The following is an 18604-nucleotide window of genomic DNA, read 5'->3' as shown; positions in this document are numbered from 1 at the left end:
AGTCCCCCAGCGAGCCATACCCACTTTACAGATGGGGAAACAGAGGCCCAGAAAAACGGCAGGACTGAGGTTCAAACCCACATCTTTAGGCTCCAGAGAGTGAGCTCTTAGCCACCCCCCTTGGCTGGCACCGATTGGCATGTCTAGACTTGGAGATGGCCAAGATTTCCTACATCAAACCAAGGACAGAAAAGTAGTAACCATAAACGAAAAGACTGAGAAATTGGGACTTCATTAAAGCTAGGAACTTCAATTCCCCCAAAAGACCTTTCAGAGAGTCGAGAGGCAAGCCACGGGCTGGGAGAAAATAGTCTCCATACGTATACCCAACCATGGCCCCATATGCAGCACATATTTTTAAAAATTTCTGTAAATCATTAAGAAAAGACAAACAACCCCCACCCCCAAATTTGCAAAAGACTCAAGGGCACTTCACAAAGGAGGACATCCACGTGCCAGCAAGCACATGAAACGACGTCATTAGTCGTCAGGGCAACGAAGCTAACAGCACAGGAGTTACCCACCCACCTGAATGGTCAAAGTTGAAAACGCTGATGTAAACCAAGCTTAGCGATGCGTGGAGAGACGGGAACCCTCACGTGTTGCTGATGGGGACCAAAACTGGTACACCCACCTTGGAGAACCGTCTACCACAGCGTCTACGACAGCCAAAAACATTGCCGACACCATAACCCGGCAGGTCCGCTCCCAGGGAAATGCCCAAGAAAAACGAGAGCTTCCGTCCGTCAAGAGACACGATCGAGAATGGGCAAAGTGGCTTCACTCATAATAGCCAGAAACTGTTAACAAATGCCCATCAGCAGGAGAATGGATGACTTGCTAACGCGGCCCTAGTCACACGCTGGAATACTACACAGCAGCAAACCGGGACGGGCCTCAGGCGCACGCCGCCACACGGATCGATCGCACAGACACGCTGCTGAGTGACAGCCACGCACAGAAGAGCACACACTACCTGATCCATTTTTATCAAGAACAGGACATGTGTGTATGCCCCAGCTCAGTTACAAAGCAGAGGGGGCACGCTTTTGGTGATCTGGAACTGTACAGAGAGGAGAGGGCTTCCTGACAGGAGGTGAGCTCCCCGTCACCAGAGGCATGCACACTGCAGCAGAGGGGCTGCTTTGGCAGGTGGGGGGGCAGAGTCTGGATCTGTCAACAGATCTACAGTCTGAGACTCAGATCTCAGTCTATTTGGAGGGTGATTGTTCTGATACTAGGACCAGACTCTGAAGGCTGCTACACAGAGCGTTTTCACAGGCCTGCAGGTGCCACACGGATGTCACGGTGGCCGCTGCTGGTCCAAAGTGCACGTCAGGAGCCACAGCCCAGCTTGGCAGAGGCTGAGTCCGAGATGTGGCTTATGACCTAGGACGGAGGGAAGTCCTGCACCGTGAAACACACGGGACCCTGGGGGAGAAGGCCTTTCAATGAGCTGGAAAGCAACAGGCACCCCAAAGCAGGGGTCGGGCTTCAGAAGTTTGTAGGCCAAAGACGTCTCAGGGCAACTTCAGTTCCGCCGAGTAAGGTGTAAGTCCAAACCCCCAACTCCCATTTAATGGTGTCACTATTATTTTTAAAAGACGGTTGAACACCAGAATACGTGGAAAAACTCATAATCTCAAACTCAAGGACAGTCCTTTGCATTGAAAAATTTAGCTGTTTGAAAATTTGATTACCTTCCCGTGTGTCTCAACTCATTAGAGACGGGTGAGGAGTGGTTACGGCCAACTTGTAGGGGCTGTGAACGGAGGTGGGAAGCCCTGCTCTGGGCTTGAGCTCCCTGGGGCAGGACCTTGTTACCTAAGGGTCCCAGTGCCCTGGCCAGGACCAGGTCACAGGGGGAACCTTCCAAGCACTGAGTCGATGAATCTTCCCGCATCTCATCGCTGTTAACATCACTTCTCGCAGCCTAATGCACCATCTACTCAGTGTACTTCCCCAGACGGACTCCCGGATTGTTGCTCTATGCGGACACCAACCACCCTTTGATGGCAGTAATCCCCAACAAGGACAGCAGCCATCACTTAAATATATGTTGGAAAGATGTGTCATCCTATCAGCGGGCTAACTGCTATTCAGCGGAAAGAGCTGTCAGTCAACATGTGAATCCTTTTGGGATTCTGTGAACAAACTACACCTTCAAATAGCAACCCTTGTATATTCTGGTCATGAGGGAGCAAAATGAACGGACAAGTACGAAATGGATGACTTGTTACGTGGAAACCACAGGACAGAATCCAAACAGCTCTCAGTCAGCAGCTCTTGACCAAACTGCACGTGACTCTGGCACCCAGGATGCTATGGCTGGAGGTCAGAGGTCCCATCCTCAGCGAAGGACAGCAGCGTCCACCGCTGGCCACCCTGCACCCCTACCCCTGGCCCAGCCCCTCAGGACTGGGAGCACAGCTGGCCCTGACACCTCTCACCACCCTCAGTCTTGTCCTCTGCTCATTTTAGACCCACCTGGGCCTCCAGAGGAGGAACTTAGGGACAGATGACCTGCGGAGTGGCCAGGCCCACCTGATAGAGAAGATGGCGAGTGCCTGGCCCCTGCTCGAGTCCCTCACACGGCTACCCCGGCCCAACCCCACCTGCTCTTCAGTTCACCTCTGTGTCTTTGCACCTGCTGGTCCCCTTGCCTCCCAGGGGGCTCCTCTGTGGCCCAATTCAGCTGCCCACCCCCGCCCCCCGCCAGCGAGAGCCAGCTGCTCAGTGAGGCCTGGACATTTGGTTTATTCCTCTGTTCTGCCACCACTTTCTCCCTCTGCTAGGGCTCCAGATCCCTCCTCAGGCCTGGGTGTGCTGAAAGCCTTGGGGAACACAGGGTAAGAAGGGTCAGGGAGCCCCCTCTGCTTCTCCTCCATGCTCCCCCCAACCTTCAACTTCTCCATGGCTCTTTCTGCTTTTACCGTTTCCACAGTGCAAGGGAAAGGCAAACACCCAAAGGTGATGTGGAACTTCTCCTAAGATGCCAGCACTGCGGGTGCCATCCATCCATCCCTCTATCCATCCATCCCTCTGTCCATCCATCCATCCCTCTCTCCATCCATCCACCCAAACATCATCACCCCTCTATTGTCTGGTTATCTATCCATCCATCAGTCTGTCCATCCATCCACCTGTCTATCTGTTTATCCGTCCTTCTGCATCCAGTGCTAACTGAGCCTTGATGTTGTGCTGGGCCCTCCCAGGAATGGGCCCGTCAGGAAGGAGTGAGTTGCCAGTCCCCGGAAGCATCCAGAAGGACAGAGAGAGAGGCTGGACTGACCCAGAGCTGCAGCTGAATCACTTGGAGGAGGCTGCTGAGAATCTGGACCCTGGCCCACTCCCAGACCTGTGGGCTCAGCATCTCCAGGGCTGGCATTCAGACACCACCTTTCTCGTGAGCTCCCGGGAGGTGCTGACGCGTGTCACGGTCTGCGGAGCTGGGCAAGGCCCCCCGCCCCCCACATGCTTTCAGACGCTTGGACACCTGTGGAGCAAAGGAACTTACGAAATGTTAACGGAGGGAAATCTGGCCTGTCCCTGCCGGGCACTGGGCCCTCGTGTTCCCACCCTTAGGCAGATTCTCCAGGCCCCTGGACCCCGTCTGCGAGCCTTAAAGTTGGGGTGCTTGGCGTTCGCCAGTTATTCCTGGGAATCAGTCTGTAAAACCCGCTTTCCATCCCGACAACAGGTACTCAAACATTACGAAGCATAATGCACAACTTGCATGAGTTTTCAAGATAAAATGAGACACTTCAAAGAAATTCCAGGCTTGCAGCAGGCCCCCAAGGATGTATCCCCAAGCCCCCAGGGGAGCAGCGATTCTTGGGAAGAGTGGGAGAAGCTGACAAGAGGAGGGGCCCCACTCCTGCCCCAGGGGCCCCGGGGCGCTGCCCAGCCAAGCAACAGCAGACTCCGGAGATTCTCAGGCGGTCTGAGCCCCTTCTCACAGCCTCCGCACTGGATCCTTGGACCCGCCAGCTCCTGGCCAGCCCCCACCCTCAGTCCCCGCAGCGGAGGATGGAACTGGCATATGAAACAGAAGGCTAACAAACCCCGACCTTCCCCGCGCTTCTTTGCCTAGAACTCCCGGATTTCAAACCGGGCAGATATCAGAGGAGGACGTGGGACCTCAAAGCGGAGGCTGATTAAAGGGGCCGCATCCCGGAGACGCGCCACTCCTGTCAAAACAAACTTTGCTGCGTCTAGAGATGCTCGCCGTGTTTGAAACATGTTCATTAGATATGAAAAAGGCAGAGATTTCGCATGAAGGAGAGGCTGGTGTCTGTCGGCTGCACTTCTTCCCCATTTGGCGGTCTTGGAAATGGCTGGAGGAATGTGGGGACCCCGACCAACACCCCCTACCCCAGGTGTGCCTGGGGGCTGGGACCCGGTGTGCGATCCGAGCGGCACAGGCGGGGCGCGCGGACTGGGGGCTGCACGCACTTCCGCCACTCAGTAGGAGAGCACTGAAATCCTCTCCCAGCCTCGGTTTCCCCATTGGTGCAACAGAGGGGTTGCACTCGAGGGTCCCCAGAGTCCTCCCCTTCACCCTCTGGAGCCTTGGTTTCCCTCCCTGGAAAACGGGGACAGTGCAACTGACCCCACATTGTGCAGGGGGAAGGGCTCTGGGAAGGCCCCGCAGAGCCCCGGAGGGAGAGGTGGGCTGCAGACAGGGGGGCTGAGGTGGCAAAGGGAGCAGGGGGACAATGCTGGAGGGAGAGAAGACCAGATTCTGGAACCTGAGCGGCTGCCTCTGGGCTGGGCCCTGGGATCTGCATTTTTGCCTGTGATCTGTCCTATGAAACTTCCCACCCCCAACATCCAACCAGGCCCGTCATCCTGAGGGTGCTCCCCTCCTCTCTGCCCTCAGCTGCTACCCCCACCTCACTGGCCTGGACCACAGACCAGCTTTGGCCTCCGTGTCCTGCCCTTCCCCGACCCTTCCTCTGGCCCCCACACCAGACTGGCTCATCTCCCAACAGAGAAAGGTCGGGTCCTCAGCTTGGCATGTGAGGCCTCTCCAGACTGGCCCTGCACCCCCCCCCCCGGCTCTTCGGGCAGACACACATATTAACACCCCTACCAGGGTCACCTGTGTCACCATGCATGGGCCGCCCTCCTCAAACCACCAGCCAACCCTATGCTGGGCTACGCGCAGCCCTCTGGGAAACTGCGCCCTTGAGAAAACACCATGCTTTCCTCGGCGGGCACGTGATTTCAGCTTGCTGACGTCGGTACAGTATCTACCTGCGTCTAGTTCCCACGCCGAGGGTCTCCAGCGGAGGCGCACATTGGGTCACACAACGCTGCAACTCTGTGCAGGACCTCGTTATCCACGTATCAGGGTCTCTCCCAAGATGGCCCGGGGGGGGGGGTCTCGGAAGGGAAAGTGCGGGGCTCTGGCTGGAGCACCCTGTGGGGCATCGCTCAGCAAAGGTGCCCACCTCGCGGCGCCCGGGGGCCTGCTCCTCTGTGAAGTGACGGGTGAGCCCCACCCCCAGCGCGGCTGCAGCACTAGTCGCCATAGCACCTGCGGCGTGACTCTAAGAATCCTGCTAGGCTGGTGGTGAAGCCTGGAAACGGATTCCCCCCCAGACCGTAAGTTCCAGAGAGCAGGGGCCTTCCTGGGGAGCGGCCTGGGGCCTGGCACGAGCCCCGCTAAGTGGAAGAGTGGACACACGGGTGAGCCGCAGTTTGTTTCCTGGCCAGGATCCATTCTTCATCTGCTGGCCCCAGAGACCCTCTCCTTACCTCTCTGGTGTCACCTCATCTAGGATCAGTCTGTGCCCTGAAAATGCCCGGGGTGTGGCAGACAAGCCAGGTGCCCCTCGCCAGCCAGGTGCGACCTCCCAGGACCTCTACCAGGTCAGCACTCCTGGATCTATCTGGTCAAGCAGGTTTTCTGTTCTGGGCCGCTGGGATGGGCAGGCGTAGGCTCAGGGAACCCATCTGCATGGAGCTCTGTGCCCCCACTGATGGGATCCCCTGGGGCGTGTGGCTGTGGGGACCGTGTGCCCACTCAGCAAATGTTCCCCAGGGCCCACCCAGTGCCGAGCGTGGGCACGCTCCCAGGAATGCCGCTGTGGCAAGGATAGGAGGCTCCATCCTCCTTCCCTGCTGCCCAGGACAAGCCCCCGAGTCCCAGGTGGCCCCTGGTGGGAGGGTAGATGGGCTCCCCCCAACCCCACTTACTGGCTGGGCCCCCAGCGAGCTCATCAGGATCCAAGCCCACCTCCCAGCACAACGTGGCTGTGCCCAGAGGGGAACTGACACCCCAAGGGGCTCTTGTCCCTGCTAGCCAGGTGACCACGGGGATGTGGTATCCCTCCCTCTGGGTCTCAGTGTCCTCATCTGTCAAACGGCGATCAGAAACCTTGTTGGGATGACTTTTTAAAAAGCAAAATGTTTTCCCAGCACCTTTTAAGCCTTGTCTTCTTTGCTAAGTCACCTCTTTGGTGAGCTGAGTGACCACAGAAGACCGAACGAAAGGGCAGCCCTGGGAGGGGCAGATGCAGCCCCAGGCCCCCAGCAGGTCCCGGCAGAGCACGGTTTACAGACAGGGAGCCCAGCACCGCGCCTGTGCGTAGCGGGCCCTCGGGAGACGGTTCTGCCCACGCCCTTACTAGGCCACCCTGAGACTGACTGTCCCTGTCCCCTGACCAGTCTGGGGGCCTCCTGAAAGCAGGGAAGGTTGCATAATCTCATCCCTAGTGCCCAGCCCAGGGCCGGGGCGGTCGGCTCGGGGAAAGGAGAAGGAAGGAAGTTATGCCCCGTGGTCAGGCCAGGGGTTGACAGCCTGGGAAAGCCAGCGTGCTCTGACTGCTGTACCCGATGGGGCTGCCCCCAATCAGACCTGTTCCCCAGCCCCCGAGAGGTGGGGTGAGGCCCGGCACTGCCCACCCCTGAGCCCAGCCTGCGGCTGCCCTGTCACTACTCCCGAACAAGCAGGGCCTGCTCCCCCAGCCCTACCATTTGTCTTGCAGCTGCTGCCGTTGCTCGGAGCGAGACACTTGCTTGTAGCTTGTGAGCTGTGTGTAGGCAAATCTTTCATTTTTCTTTCATTACGCCGGCGTGTACTGTCACTTAATTTTTATGTATGCAATCCTTCCTGACAAATATGATCTGCTGCCTGGTAATTCGTCTGACGCTCATTCTGTTCCGCGCTCTAATTACGGCTCCTACTCCTGACACCGAGGCAGCCGCTCTGCCACCGCTGGGTACCGCACCTGTCAGCCCGGCCATGGCATGACTAATGCCCTTTCATGCCAGCCTCGTGTTCGCAAATACAGAGGCGGGGAGGGGGCTGGGGGAGGGAGAGGCAGGAGGCGCTGGGATTTGCATAAGCCTTGCTGGGGGTCAGCGGCCTGGCCTCGGGGGAGGAGGTGGTTGCTGGGGCAACGCGGCTGCCACCCCAGCATCCCCACATAGTAGGTGCACAGACTCGGCGGATGCATAATTCATGCCCACGCGCGGGGTACGACGGAGCCCCGACCCCGAGTCCTTTCTGAGTCACAACACAATGGCAATTAGTGCAATCTCTTGCCCGACCGAATGTGTGCAGAGGACTTAGCCGGCTGTTTGCAGACCCTCACAGTGGAGAGGGGGCCTTTCTCCTGAGTCTGGGGGACTCGGGTCCTGGGTTTCAGCTCTGTGCTGTGCCCGTGGTGGAACCCGGGCTGCGGTTCCGAGAGCAGGTCCTGGGAGCAGGGCCTCGCCGCGCCCCCCACAGCCGCTCGGCTCGGGGGTGTCTCCTGGACGCGGGCACAAGGCCCCCCAGGAGGGCTCCTTTCATCCATCACTCAGCCCGGCCGCCGCTCAGAGGCCTCAGGAAGAGCCCGGCCTAGTGAGCAGCCTTTTCCCAAGTTCCAATTCCTTCTCATTAATATAATAAGTGCACCAGTCCGAGTCGATAAACTCAGCTTGTCGGACGAACCCGTATTTCTGCCAATTCCTAATGATGTGATCCTAACCGGCTCTGACCAGCGCCGCAGTCTTCTCGGTGGAGGGACAGAGAAGAGGGGCCTGACTGACGGGACAGAGCCAGTGGCCCGAACTCTTCTCTTTGACAGTTGCCCTTGAATTTCTGACCTTTCGAAGCTCTTAAACCGGAGAGGTCAACGGGCCCAAACTCACCAAAACACTTTGATTTTCCTAAGGAAGGATCTGAGGGGCCGGGGGAAGCCCAGGCTTCCTCACAGCGTGGCCGGCTCGGGGCTGTGGAGGGACAGCTGGCACTGCCTTCCAGGGCCCAGCCCCAGTCTTCTGGAGGAAGTGTGGGCTCCGGAGGAGAGGCCCGTGTTCGAGTCCTGGCTCTGCCGCTACGTAACTCAGAAGAATCCCTCAAGCTCCCCAGGTTCCAGAGTCCTCGTTCGCACAGAGGATCCGATGGACCCTCGTGGCTACGGGAGGTGTGAGTAAAGTGTCATAAACTCAGGGGATGGCACGTCCTGCACGTCCTTTCAAACCCTGCCTCACACACTCGTGTGCACAGACGCCCGCACACTCAGACACACGCACACTCGTGCGCGCGCACACACTCACTCACTCCAGCAAGCGGCTCGGAGCTGTCGATTCCCAGGTAGTGCGTTTCCCCTGATTGTGTGCTTGACCCCGAGAGCCTCTAAGCCATCGGGACCTGTATGAACAGTGACAGATTCCACCAGGAAAGTGTCTTCTGGAAAGCACCTCTGCTCTCACCAGAAGCGGCTGTTTGTACTCACGGCACGCCTCAGGCACTCGGGGACAGCGTGGGGGACACATGGGCCGGGGCCGCAGAGGGCGGCAGAGACCACGGAGGACCGAGTGGTTTCAAGGGAGGCGCTCAGCCTTCGCATGGGCAGGGGAGCCTCAGGAGCACCTGCCCCAGCCCACGCCACCCCCGAGAGCTGAGAGCGCGCTTGGGGGGTGCAGGACGGATGCCCCTGCCGTGAATGAGTCCTTCCCACCAGGCCCTGGTTAAATGCGGATATGCCCCGTTGTCACGCACGGGGGACCCTACTTGCACGTTCCACTGGGGGCTCTGCTGGCTTCTGTGTTCTAATCAAATGCAAACTCCTCATCCTCCACCCTTCCACGAGTCACACCCGGTCATGTCCCGGTGTATGGAGTCTGAACTGGGCATTGCTTCCGTAATCCGAAACCCACACCTGCCCAAGCGTGTTCCCAAGTCCAACCCTCAGTTGCTCCCGAGCCCGGAACGGTGCCAGCCCCCCCCCACCTGCAGCACCCCTGCACGCCCTGCCCTCCAGCTCACGGGTTCCCCATTCTCTGCCCTACGAGCTCCCCTGCACTCTGTCCCCTCCTACTGGGTGAGAACCTCATCCCTGCAGCTTCAAAACTGCCTGTTTAAAAGCCAAAAACTGGAAATAGCTCCAATGTCCCCCACCAGGAGGAGCGGACTGAGTCCCACGTGGGGGAACACGACACCACATGAGAAGGATGGCCGCCTTGTACGACAACAGAGCCGCACAAGATGGGCTCCGCCATCCTTTCTGGAAGGGGTGTAGAGCAGTGTGAGGATGCAGGGAAACCCTCTCAGGGCCTCAGTTTACCCCCCCTCTGGGTCACTGTTGTGAAGAGGTAAGTAAGGTCTGGGGTTCAAGAAGGCATTTTCCTGCATTAATGAACCAAAGGCTCTGTGGGGAGAATATTCATGTCTCCCCACGTGGTCCCCGGGACCTCTAGCAGCTGCTGGGACATGTGGACAGGCCTCCTTACCTAGGGAGTGGGCTGCGGTGGTCTCGGAGCTGAAGAAGCGACCCAGGCCGAGGTCACCAAGCTTCACGACACCCGTGGCCGTGATGAACACGTTGGCAGGCTTGATGTCTGCCGAGGAAGGAGACGGCAGTTGGTGTGGGGCTAGGAGGTCAGGATGGGTGGGGCGGGACAGGCGGCATCGAGCGTCATGCCCGTCCTCCGGGAATCCGAGAGTGGGCACGCGTGTGAGGCCCTCAGCTGGGCAAGATGCTCGACACCCACCTGGCTGGGTCACATGACGTGGCTGGACCTCCTCATGGACGTCCCCGGGGCCAGAGAGAGCGGAGGCCACGGGACTTCTGGGCCCCAGGGGCGCCCGGCCTCGCGCTGGCTCTGGGCCCCGCAGCCCGGGAGGCCCGGCACGTACCTCGGTGCATGACGCGGCGGGAGTGCATGTGCTCCACGGCGCTGCACAGCTGGGCGAAGTACTTCCACACCGTCCTCTCGGGGATGAGCCGCTTCTGCTTCTTGAAGTACTGGGGGGGAGACACGCAGGCCTGGGTGATGGGCCACAGGCAGGACCCCTGTCCTGTCCCCAGGGGTAGCCGGCACCCGGCACGGGGTGGGCGGGGAGGCCGCTGAATGAACAGTAAATTTGGAACAAAGGGTGCCGTGTTCCCATCTGTGCTTCAGCCCAAACTGCCCTGCGGGGTCCCCCGTCTGCCCCCCCGCCCCGCGCCGACCTCCCCGAGGGAGGGGCAGGCTGCGCCCAGAGCGTGTGTCCCGGATGGCTCTGCTGAATGGAGGCCTAGACTGCCCCCTGAAGGCTGCTCTCAATCACACGGGCCCAGGCGTTTTCTGGACGCACGCCTGTCTCCTCCCCCCGCCCGATGGGGAGCTCCTTGCAGGAGTGGGCTGGCCCGAGCCCCAGTCTGGCCCAGAAGGCGGGCACCGATGCCTGGTGGTGACGTCACAGCGGCCCCGCCCCTGGGAACCTGCAAATCTCAGGGCACGTGATGGTTCACAAAGACAGCAGGGACCTCAAAGGAATGGCTTGACATTCTTCTATGGACCCCCCAGTTTCCACAGGCATTAATCAGCTTCATTACCCGCAAAAAACGTATTTAATGCTCCAGAAAACAAAACCAAACCCCAAAAACCACCCGAGCTGCGCTGAGTGCGCTGTAAGTACCCAAAGGTCCTGCAAGGAGCAACCACAGAACAGGTCATCGTCCATGTCCCTCCGGGGAGTCTCCCGTGTGCCGGGCCCGAGGGCGGTGGGGACAATGACACGTGCATACCAGGAATGTGAGGACCAGGCTGTTGTCCAGAACAACCACTGTTTCCAAAGCAGCCAGTGGCAAAGCCGTGGGCCCACTGCTCTGGTGCGTGAAAGACGGACTGACCCAGGACACACGCCCAGCCCGGGGAACGGAGGGTGGTGTGGAACACACGATCTGGGGTAACGTCTGCTGAGCACCTGCCTCGTGCAGCCACCTTGCTGGGCCCTCAGCAGGGTGAGGGCACCCATCTTACAAAGGAGGAAACCAAGGGCCACTCAGGAGCTGGTTAGGGCCGTCACAGCCCCAACCCGGGCCTTCTGCCTACAAAGGCCAAGCTCTTAACCCTAATGAACTATGAATGACACCAGTAACCAGATGAGGGACTGAGCTCAGAGAGGTTCAGGAACTTGCCCAAGGTCACCCAGCAGGAGCGCCAGAGCTGGGACTGGATCTGGGCACCTCCAACAACAGGACAGTCCTAGCCGGAAGCCCGTGGCCTGGCGGGAAAGCCCCATGAGGCTCTCCCGAGGCTCCATTCTGGGAGGGGGACCTCACAGGTGAGCTGGCCAGGCTACAGCCCAGGCGGCTAGCACGGGACCCCACTCCCCCCAAGCCACCCCAGGCCTCCGTGGTGGGCTGGGCTGCAGTGTTATTTACGCTGTGATGTTGGTTAATCCTCATTACAGCTTTTAAGCTCTGCTGTGAATGGTGATTTTCTAAATGTCACGTCCTGTAAGCGCCGTGTGACATTTAGCGGGAAGGCCCAGAGTCTCTGGTGGGTTTTGGGGTGGCGGCGCTCTCAGCTTCACCGTCCATCATAAATAACGCTGGCACCATGGCGGCGGTGGCATCGCTGGGCCTGAGGTTGCGGGCCCTTGGGACGCAGGGTCTACTGGTCAGCAGCCTCCAGGCTAGCCCAGTGGGGCGACCACGGTGCAGCCGCAGCCCGGGACCCTAGCAAGGCCCTCACTTCCCCCTAAAAACCCAGAGGCACCCAGAGAGGTAGAAAGGCCAGGGAAACTGAGCTCCTACCCAGCTCCAGGCATTGTGTAGAGTGTATTACAGAGGGGAAACTGAGGCAGAGGGACCTGCCCAAGGGAGGAGGGTCGAGCAGGTGTGTCTGACTCCAGACCGAGGGTCTCTCTCCTGCCCTGCCCTGCCTCTCCTGCTTGCTGGGGGCAGCACCCAGCCAGGCCCTGCAGGTGAAGGGAAGAGGAAGAGAGGCAGGAGTCAGGAAGGGGCAAGGGCCCCATGACCGTGGGAGAGGAGGCACTGTGCCAGGAGAAGAGCTCCTGACATAGGGCCAGGAAGCCAGGATGCTGCCCCAGAAACCTGATGGGTGAGCAACTGACTTGAACCCTGGGCTGGTGTGGGCCCCAAGGAGGCCAGGGAAGTACAGAGAAGGGGAGGGAAGCTGGGGAGGGGGCACCGCACCCCAGGCCAGGCATAAGGTGCTGGACACCTATGCGTCTCCCTCCTCTCTTTTCCCCGGAAGGAGCCTGCACCCAGCCCTGTAGCTCCCACAGTCCCCAGTGCATCCCCAAGACAGAGATGGAAGCTGAGTTTTGTGGGCAAGGGGTTGATTTGCCCAGTTACCCCTACCCCTCACTGTCTGACCTCAGCCCCACTCTGTGGACTGAGAGGCAACAAGGAGTCTGGGCTCTGGGGGGGCTTTATGGGACAGCACCCTCGCCATGGGCCACACTCCAGGGCCCTTCTGTCTCCCCTCCACCTCCCCTCCACTGCCTCCGTTCACACCCCTCCTCTGCTGAGCATCTAGCCTTTCTTCTAGAACACAATGCTGACCGTGTCTACTCCCCACCGTGAGTCCTAGGAAGCTCCTTGCTGACCTTGGGGCAAGGTCTCGAATCCTGGGACTGGACGGTGAGGCCCTGGGTGACCTGACTACCGTGCTTCCACCTCGCCCAGGGCTTTGTGGACCGTGGACTGTTTATCCCACTGGGCTCTTGCACAAGCTGTTCTGCCACTAGACTGCCACTCTCCTTACAGGTGTCAGCTCAGGTGTCACCTCCTCCAGGAAGCCTTCCCAGGCTCCCATAAGGCCCTGAACTTGGCTCGCTCACACTGGCTTGTGACTGTCAGTTTATGCATTGGCCCTCCTGTTAGAAGGCGAGCTCCCTGCGGGCAGTGCCCACGCCGAGGTCTCAGCACGGGGGCTGGCACACAGCGCGTGCGGCATGCATGCATGTTCAGCAAGAGAACAACGTGAAGGAGGATGGCGGCGGGGGTGGGGGGGAGAAGGAGGAACTGAGACATGATGGAGCACATCTGTTCCCACCAGGGATCTGTGTGGAGATTAACATCCCTGCAAACACATTAATATGTCAGCGAAAATATAAAAGCAGGTGATAACAGCTCAAGTAATGCCGCTTCCCAACGACGCCCCAATTCCTAGGAGCCAAATTTCAGAAGAGCAAGTACAGAGAAATTGCTCAATTCCTAGTGCCCGGTGGGAAAGATGGAGAATCCATGTCTGGCCCTGTCTGCAAGTGTTGCTGGGAGCAAGGTGGGGGCTTGGGCGTAGCTGGCCTCGCTCAGAAGCAGACAGTCCGGCCGGGGAAGGGAGGCAGTGGGGGCCCACAATGGCCGGCATGCAGACTGGTCAAGCCAGCGGGGAGTGGGGTCTTGGGCTTGGGGGGCCCACACGGAGGCTGTGCAGCCTCAGGCAGGTGACTAAACCTCTCTGGGCTTTGCTTTCTGAGGACAGTGTGCACTTAGTGAATGATGTGTGCACATGGCTGTGGCTCACAGCGGGCGCTCCATCAATGCAGCTGTGATGGTTCCTGAGTCCAGACTCACGGTGGGCCTGGTCCTGGGAGGGGCACTGGGGGCAGGGGGGTTGCCATGGGATACAGGGCAAGTACGAGACCTGGCAAGTCCCTCAGCCTCTCCGAGACACTTGGCCTTGGCCATCCCACGGGGATGAAGGTGTCCCTCAGGCACTGGAGGGGCCCCGGGGAGATCATTCGGGTACTGACGTCTGGAGGGTCCCAGGCTGGGAAAAAGAGCTGGCCCACACGGACGTGGCTCTGTCGCCCACGTTGCTGGGCATCCTCGGGTAAGTCTCTTGGCCTTTCTGCGCTCCGTTTTCCCTTTGGGAAGCGGGATGCACAACACATTTTCCCAGATTCTGTGAGCTGGGGTTCCGACCTAACACGGGGCTCCGTCCCCGTTCCTTCCGTGAGGCAGGAGTGATAGCCTGTGCGCAGCTGGGGCAGTGGGGATGCCAGAGGGGTGCTTTCTGTCCACGGCTGGACCTCTCCCAGAGAATGGGGACGGACCTCAAGGGGGCACTCGCCAGGCCATGGCCGAGGCCTGTGGCGCAGCGTGGAGGGAGGCTGAGTGACCCCCCGAGGCCACGGCAGCAAAGAGACCAGGCCGAGGGGCTGCCTGGGTCCTCGCAGCCCCCAGAACCGGCCTGCCTGCCGGGCACGCTCACCTTGATCATCTGTGAGAGGTCCCCCGCGTCGGCCAGCTCCAGTACGATGTTCAGCTCGTTGTCCTCAATAAACGAGTCCAAATACTTGATGATGTTGGGATGGTTCAGTTGCTGTCCAACGAGAGAGAGAGAGGCCGAAGCAGTGAGGGACAGCTCAGCCCTGTGCCTGCCGCGTGCCGGCTCCCAGCTGGACCCCGTTAGCAGAGCCCTGGCTTTGCTGCGTTGGGCAGTGTCACCTGGGAGTCAGGCACACCGGGAAAGCCCTTCCGTATCTCCGAGTCTCAGCGTCCTCATCTGCACAATGGGCGTAATGCGCTACAGGGCCGCAGTGAGGACGAGATGGGCCGAGACCTCTGAAATGTCGAACACGCTGACTGGCCTGAGCTGAGACTCCGGGGACGCTTCTAGACAGGATCCTGTTCCTCCTGCCCCTCACCAGCCACGACCCTCGACCCTCGAGGGTAGGGCCAGGCCCCCACCGCTCTAGGGCTGTGCGCAGCAGGCCTGCAGCTGGTGCTCCCCAGCGTGTCCTCTCCCTTCTCCCTCCCCACCCTCAATCTGACACACCCTTGTGAAATCTGGAAAAAACCCAACCATTCCTGGCACGAGAGCCGCCCTGAGCGCTCTGCTCCGCGCTGAAGCCCGGCCTCTGGCCCGACCACCCCGGCGCGTGTGTTTGCCAGACGGGACAGCACCCCACCGGCTGGAAGTCAGCCCCCGCCTGGCTGAGAGGGGACGGACCCTGGCAACTGTTTATAACGCAAACTGACGGTTTCCACCAAAATGATTCCAGGGTCTGGGAAAGCAGGGGGGACTCAAACATTCTGCCAGAGCTTGGTCAGCCAAGTCCACAGGGGCGCCCGTCAGCCGACAAGCAGAGGCCACTTCAGTGCACATTTTCTAGAAGGCCTGGAAATTGCTGTGAGAGGGCCGTGTGTTTATGCTGTGTGCTGACCTACACCTGTCTTTGGATTCTAAAATGAGGGGGGCCCTTGGCAGAGATCACATGACCATCCCATCCCCCGTTTATTCTTTTCCCGAGCCAGCTCTGGATGGCAGGCATCCCTCAGTCAGACCCCCAGGAGCCACAGATGGCCTCAGTCATGGGCCGCGTGTCTCCTTCAGCTCTGCTCTACCTGCCTGAGTCCTCAGGCCCCTGCTCTGGGCCAACCCCTGGCCCCCGTGTGGGTGTGCTGGCGTCCACCCCCGCAGCCAGCACCAGCCCATCTTGAAGGGCTGTCCTGCTGGGCTGCCCAGCAAACATTATAATTCTAGCTTCAGCTTCTACATTTAGGTCTATGATCCATTTCAAATACATTTTTACATACAGTGTGAGGTAGGGGTCAAGGCTCCCTTCCGTCCATTTGGACATCCAGTTTTCCCAGCACCTGGGACTGAAAGTCTTTCTTTCATCCACTGAATTGTTTTGGTGCCTTTGTCAAAAAAATCACCTTACCCAGGTTTTGTTTTGAGGTCTCCCTGGAGCTAACACTGTCCATCACACCAGCTGCCCTCAGCACACATCACATTCCAGATGTATTTTTCATTTACAACAAAATATCGAAGCGAATGGAATGCCCGCACTTCATAAAGTTGAAAATGCTTCACAATCATGAATGCACGTTATGAAGTGCCAGTGTTGTTGCTGTTACACACGAGTCCTCCCCCCACCCCGCCCCCTTGGCAGCTCTTTCTCCCCCTCCTGGACCTCACACCTCATGCAAAGGCTCTCTCGAATACCCTACCCGGCTTGGGTTCAAAGGCCTGTGCCTGGGGCAAAAAGGGACCCCGGAGGTGAGCTGGCGGAAATCCCTGAGGCCTGGAGAGGGAAGGGGTTGACTCTGGGACCAAGCTGGGCCCAGAGCCTGGTCCAGTAACCATGGACTGCTGTCCACCCAGAGTCCCCTTCTCAGCCTGTAGCCTGTTGGTGAACCCAAGTGTGTCTTTTTTTTTTTTTTTTTTTTTAAGATTTACTTGTTTGAGCAAGAGAGAGTTGAGAGCGCATGCACAAGCAGGAGGGGCAGGGGAGAGAGAGAATCTCAAGCAGACTCCACGCTAAGCACAGAGCCTGACGCAGGGCTTGATCTCAGGACCCTGAGATCCCGACCTGAGCTGAAATCAAGAGTTGGACGCTTAACCAACTGAGCCACCCAGGCGCCGCTCAGGTGTGTCTTAAAGTGGACGCGCTTGGGCCAAAGTAAGAAGTGCTCCAAAGATGCGAGTGGCTGGCTTCTGTGGCTTGTGAGGGGGGAGGGGTGGTGGCTTTGGCTTCGTGTATCTGGGGTTCAGGTGAGTCAACCTCTGGATTCATCTCCAGTGCAGCTCCTCCTGGCAGCATCGGCCACCCTCTCTCTCTCCTGCGTCCCCACGGTCCACACCCATCCCTCTCTCCCACACCCCCAGCTCCACAGGCTGGGGCTGTCCCTGAAGCCCCGGGCCAGGCCTGGCAGTGGTGGCGGCTGCCGAGGGCTGGAGAGTGGCCAGAGGAAAGGAAGGTGGAGGTGATGGTAACGGGCTCAGGTTCCCTCTTCGAATCTCTGTGCCACTTGTGGCCCCTCTGGGACCTGCTACCAGGGTCTGTCTAGGATGTGTCTTCCCTACTGGCTGCATCCTTGCGTCCAGCCCTCGGGGGCTCACAACGGTGCTGTGTGAATACAAGATCTCTGCCTGTCTTCCGACAGGGCCCACCGCCCTGCCCCACGTCTGGTGGCCTCTACACTGGGAGGTTTTGGGGTTCGGGTCCTGGCGTGAATGATGTGAACGATGTCGTCTTGTGGCCCCTCCAAGAACTGTGTTTCCCTTTGTTTTGCAGGAAACAGCTCGTGCCCGGGGAACATCCTGTTGACTTCCCGCAGGCAGGCTGGGGAGCTGGGAAAGGGCTGGTGTCGGGCGGCAGACGTTATAACCGTGATGACAAGGGCTGCCTGTGACCGAGCCCTGATCACACGCCAGATGCGACACGGAGCCCTTCCAACCCGACTTCCCACCAATTGCCCCGACAGATGAGGACAGTACGGATATCATCACCCCCTTTTATGGACGAGGAAACTGAGGCCCTGCGTGGTGAACAGCCTGCCCACAGCCACACAGCTAGTGAGTGAGGAGTGCGCCCACCTCTCAAGCCATGGTCAACGACACGTGGCTACATGGCAGCCCGAGGAGGGACAGAGCCCCCCCAGCCCAGCAGGCCCAGGTCACACCAAGCCTGGTGCCCTTCACCAGAGACCAGAGACCCGGAACAAACTGGCTCAGTACGTGCACACACGTAATTCCTTCCTCACTGTGTGTGCTCTTGGCCACAAGAGGGGAGAGAGGGTGGGTGACTGGGACAGCCAGTGTCCAGGGCTGTGTAACCAGTCAGAGTCCTGAGATCACAGCTGGGGCCCAAAGTTGACCATCATGTAAAATTTTAAAAATGTTATTTGAAGGGAATTTTTGGACCTGGTATAGTTGGAGTTGAGGACACCTCCCGATAAGCCTTCCTGTGACCCTGCATTGCCAGGGTCCCCTCCCGGCAAGTGCTCACAGGTCACATGGGGCCCCATTCCCCTGCTCTCAGCCACTTCAGGGGCTCCCCTGCTGTTCCCACGTTCAAGTCTCACCTCCTGAGTGTGGCGTCTGAGGCAGCCACCACCGGGTCCCCCAGTTCCCCACCGTCAGGATCCCTGCATCCCTGCAGCAGGCTCCTGGCAGCCTTCTGGACTCTGGGACGGGCCCCTGGCCTGTGCAGGGCTTCTCCTGCTCTCCCTGGGCCCGGGCCAACCAGCCTCACTCCCACAGTCACCCAGGCTGGGCTGCCGGCCTGCTCCCCACCGCCTGGGAGTCACTGCGGGCGGGGACCGGGCCTGACAGCCCAGGGCGGACCCGCCAGCGCAAACCGCTAATCTGGAAACCTGCAGCGGGTCATCGGGGCATCGTGTCCTTGCGGCCAGCAGCCCCCCTGTGGAGCCCGCCCTCTACCTCGTGGGAAGGGCGAACACCGAGTGAGTGCCTGCTGGGTCCTCTACTGTCTCGGGCCTTCTTCAGACACTATTTAATCCTCTCTAACGGCCAATTTCCCGTGAGGTAGGTACTCTCACCACTGAGCAGACGGGCAAACGGAGGCTCCGGGAAGCTCAGTCACTTGCTTAATGTCACACAGCTTGTCAATGAA

At 59.3% G+C, this 18604-nt stretch overlaps 1 protein-coding gene across 5 annotated transcripts in view; it reads right to left on the bottom strand.

The window, feature by feature from the left end:
* The window catches only part of NEK6 (NIMA related kinase 6), an 87772-nt gene that overhangs the window by 13440 nt on the left and 55728 nt on the right, over positions 1–18604 (bottom strand). For all 5 annotated transcript variants that reach the window (XM_040631863.1, XM_040631865.1, XM_040631864.1 and 2 more), the window contains 3 exons: positions 14452–14562; positions 10136–10244; positions 9730–9837 (listed from right to left, as the gene is read on the bottom strand). In XM_040631863.1, the coding sequence (XP_040487797.1) occupies positions 9730–9837; positions 10136–10244; positions 14452–14562 (328 nt within the window). The remainder of the gene's footprint in view (positions 1–9729; positions 9838–10135; positions 10245–14451; positions 14563–18604) is intronic.

The sequence above is a fragment of the Ursus maritimus genome, unplaced genomic scaffold (genome assembly GCF_017311325.1).
Source record: "Ursus maritimus isolate PB19 unplaced genomic scaffold, ASM1731132v1 scaffold_17, whole genome shotgun sequence".
Classification (NCBI taxonomy): Eukaryota; Metazoa; Chordata; class Mammalia; order Carnivora; family Ursidae; genus Ursus; species Ursus maritimus.
The sequence above is the reverse complement of the archived record's forward strand: the minus strand, read 5'-3'. Positions and strand labels throughout refer to the sequence as shown.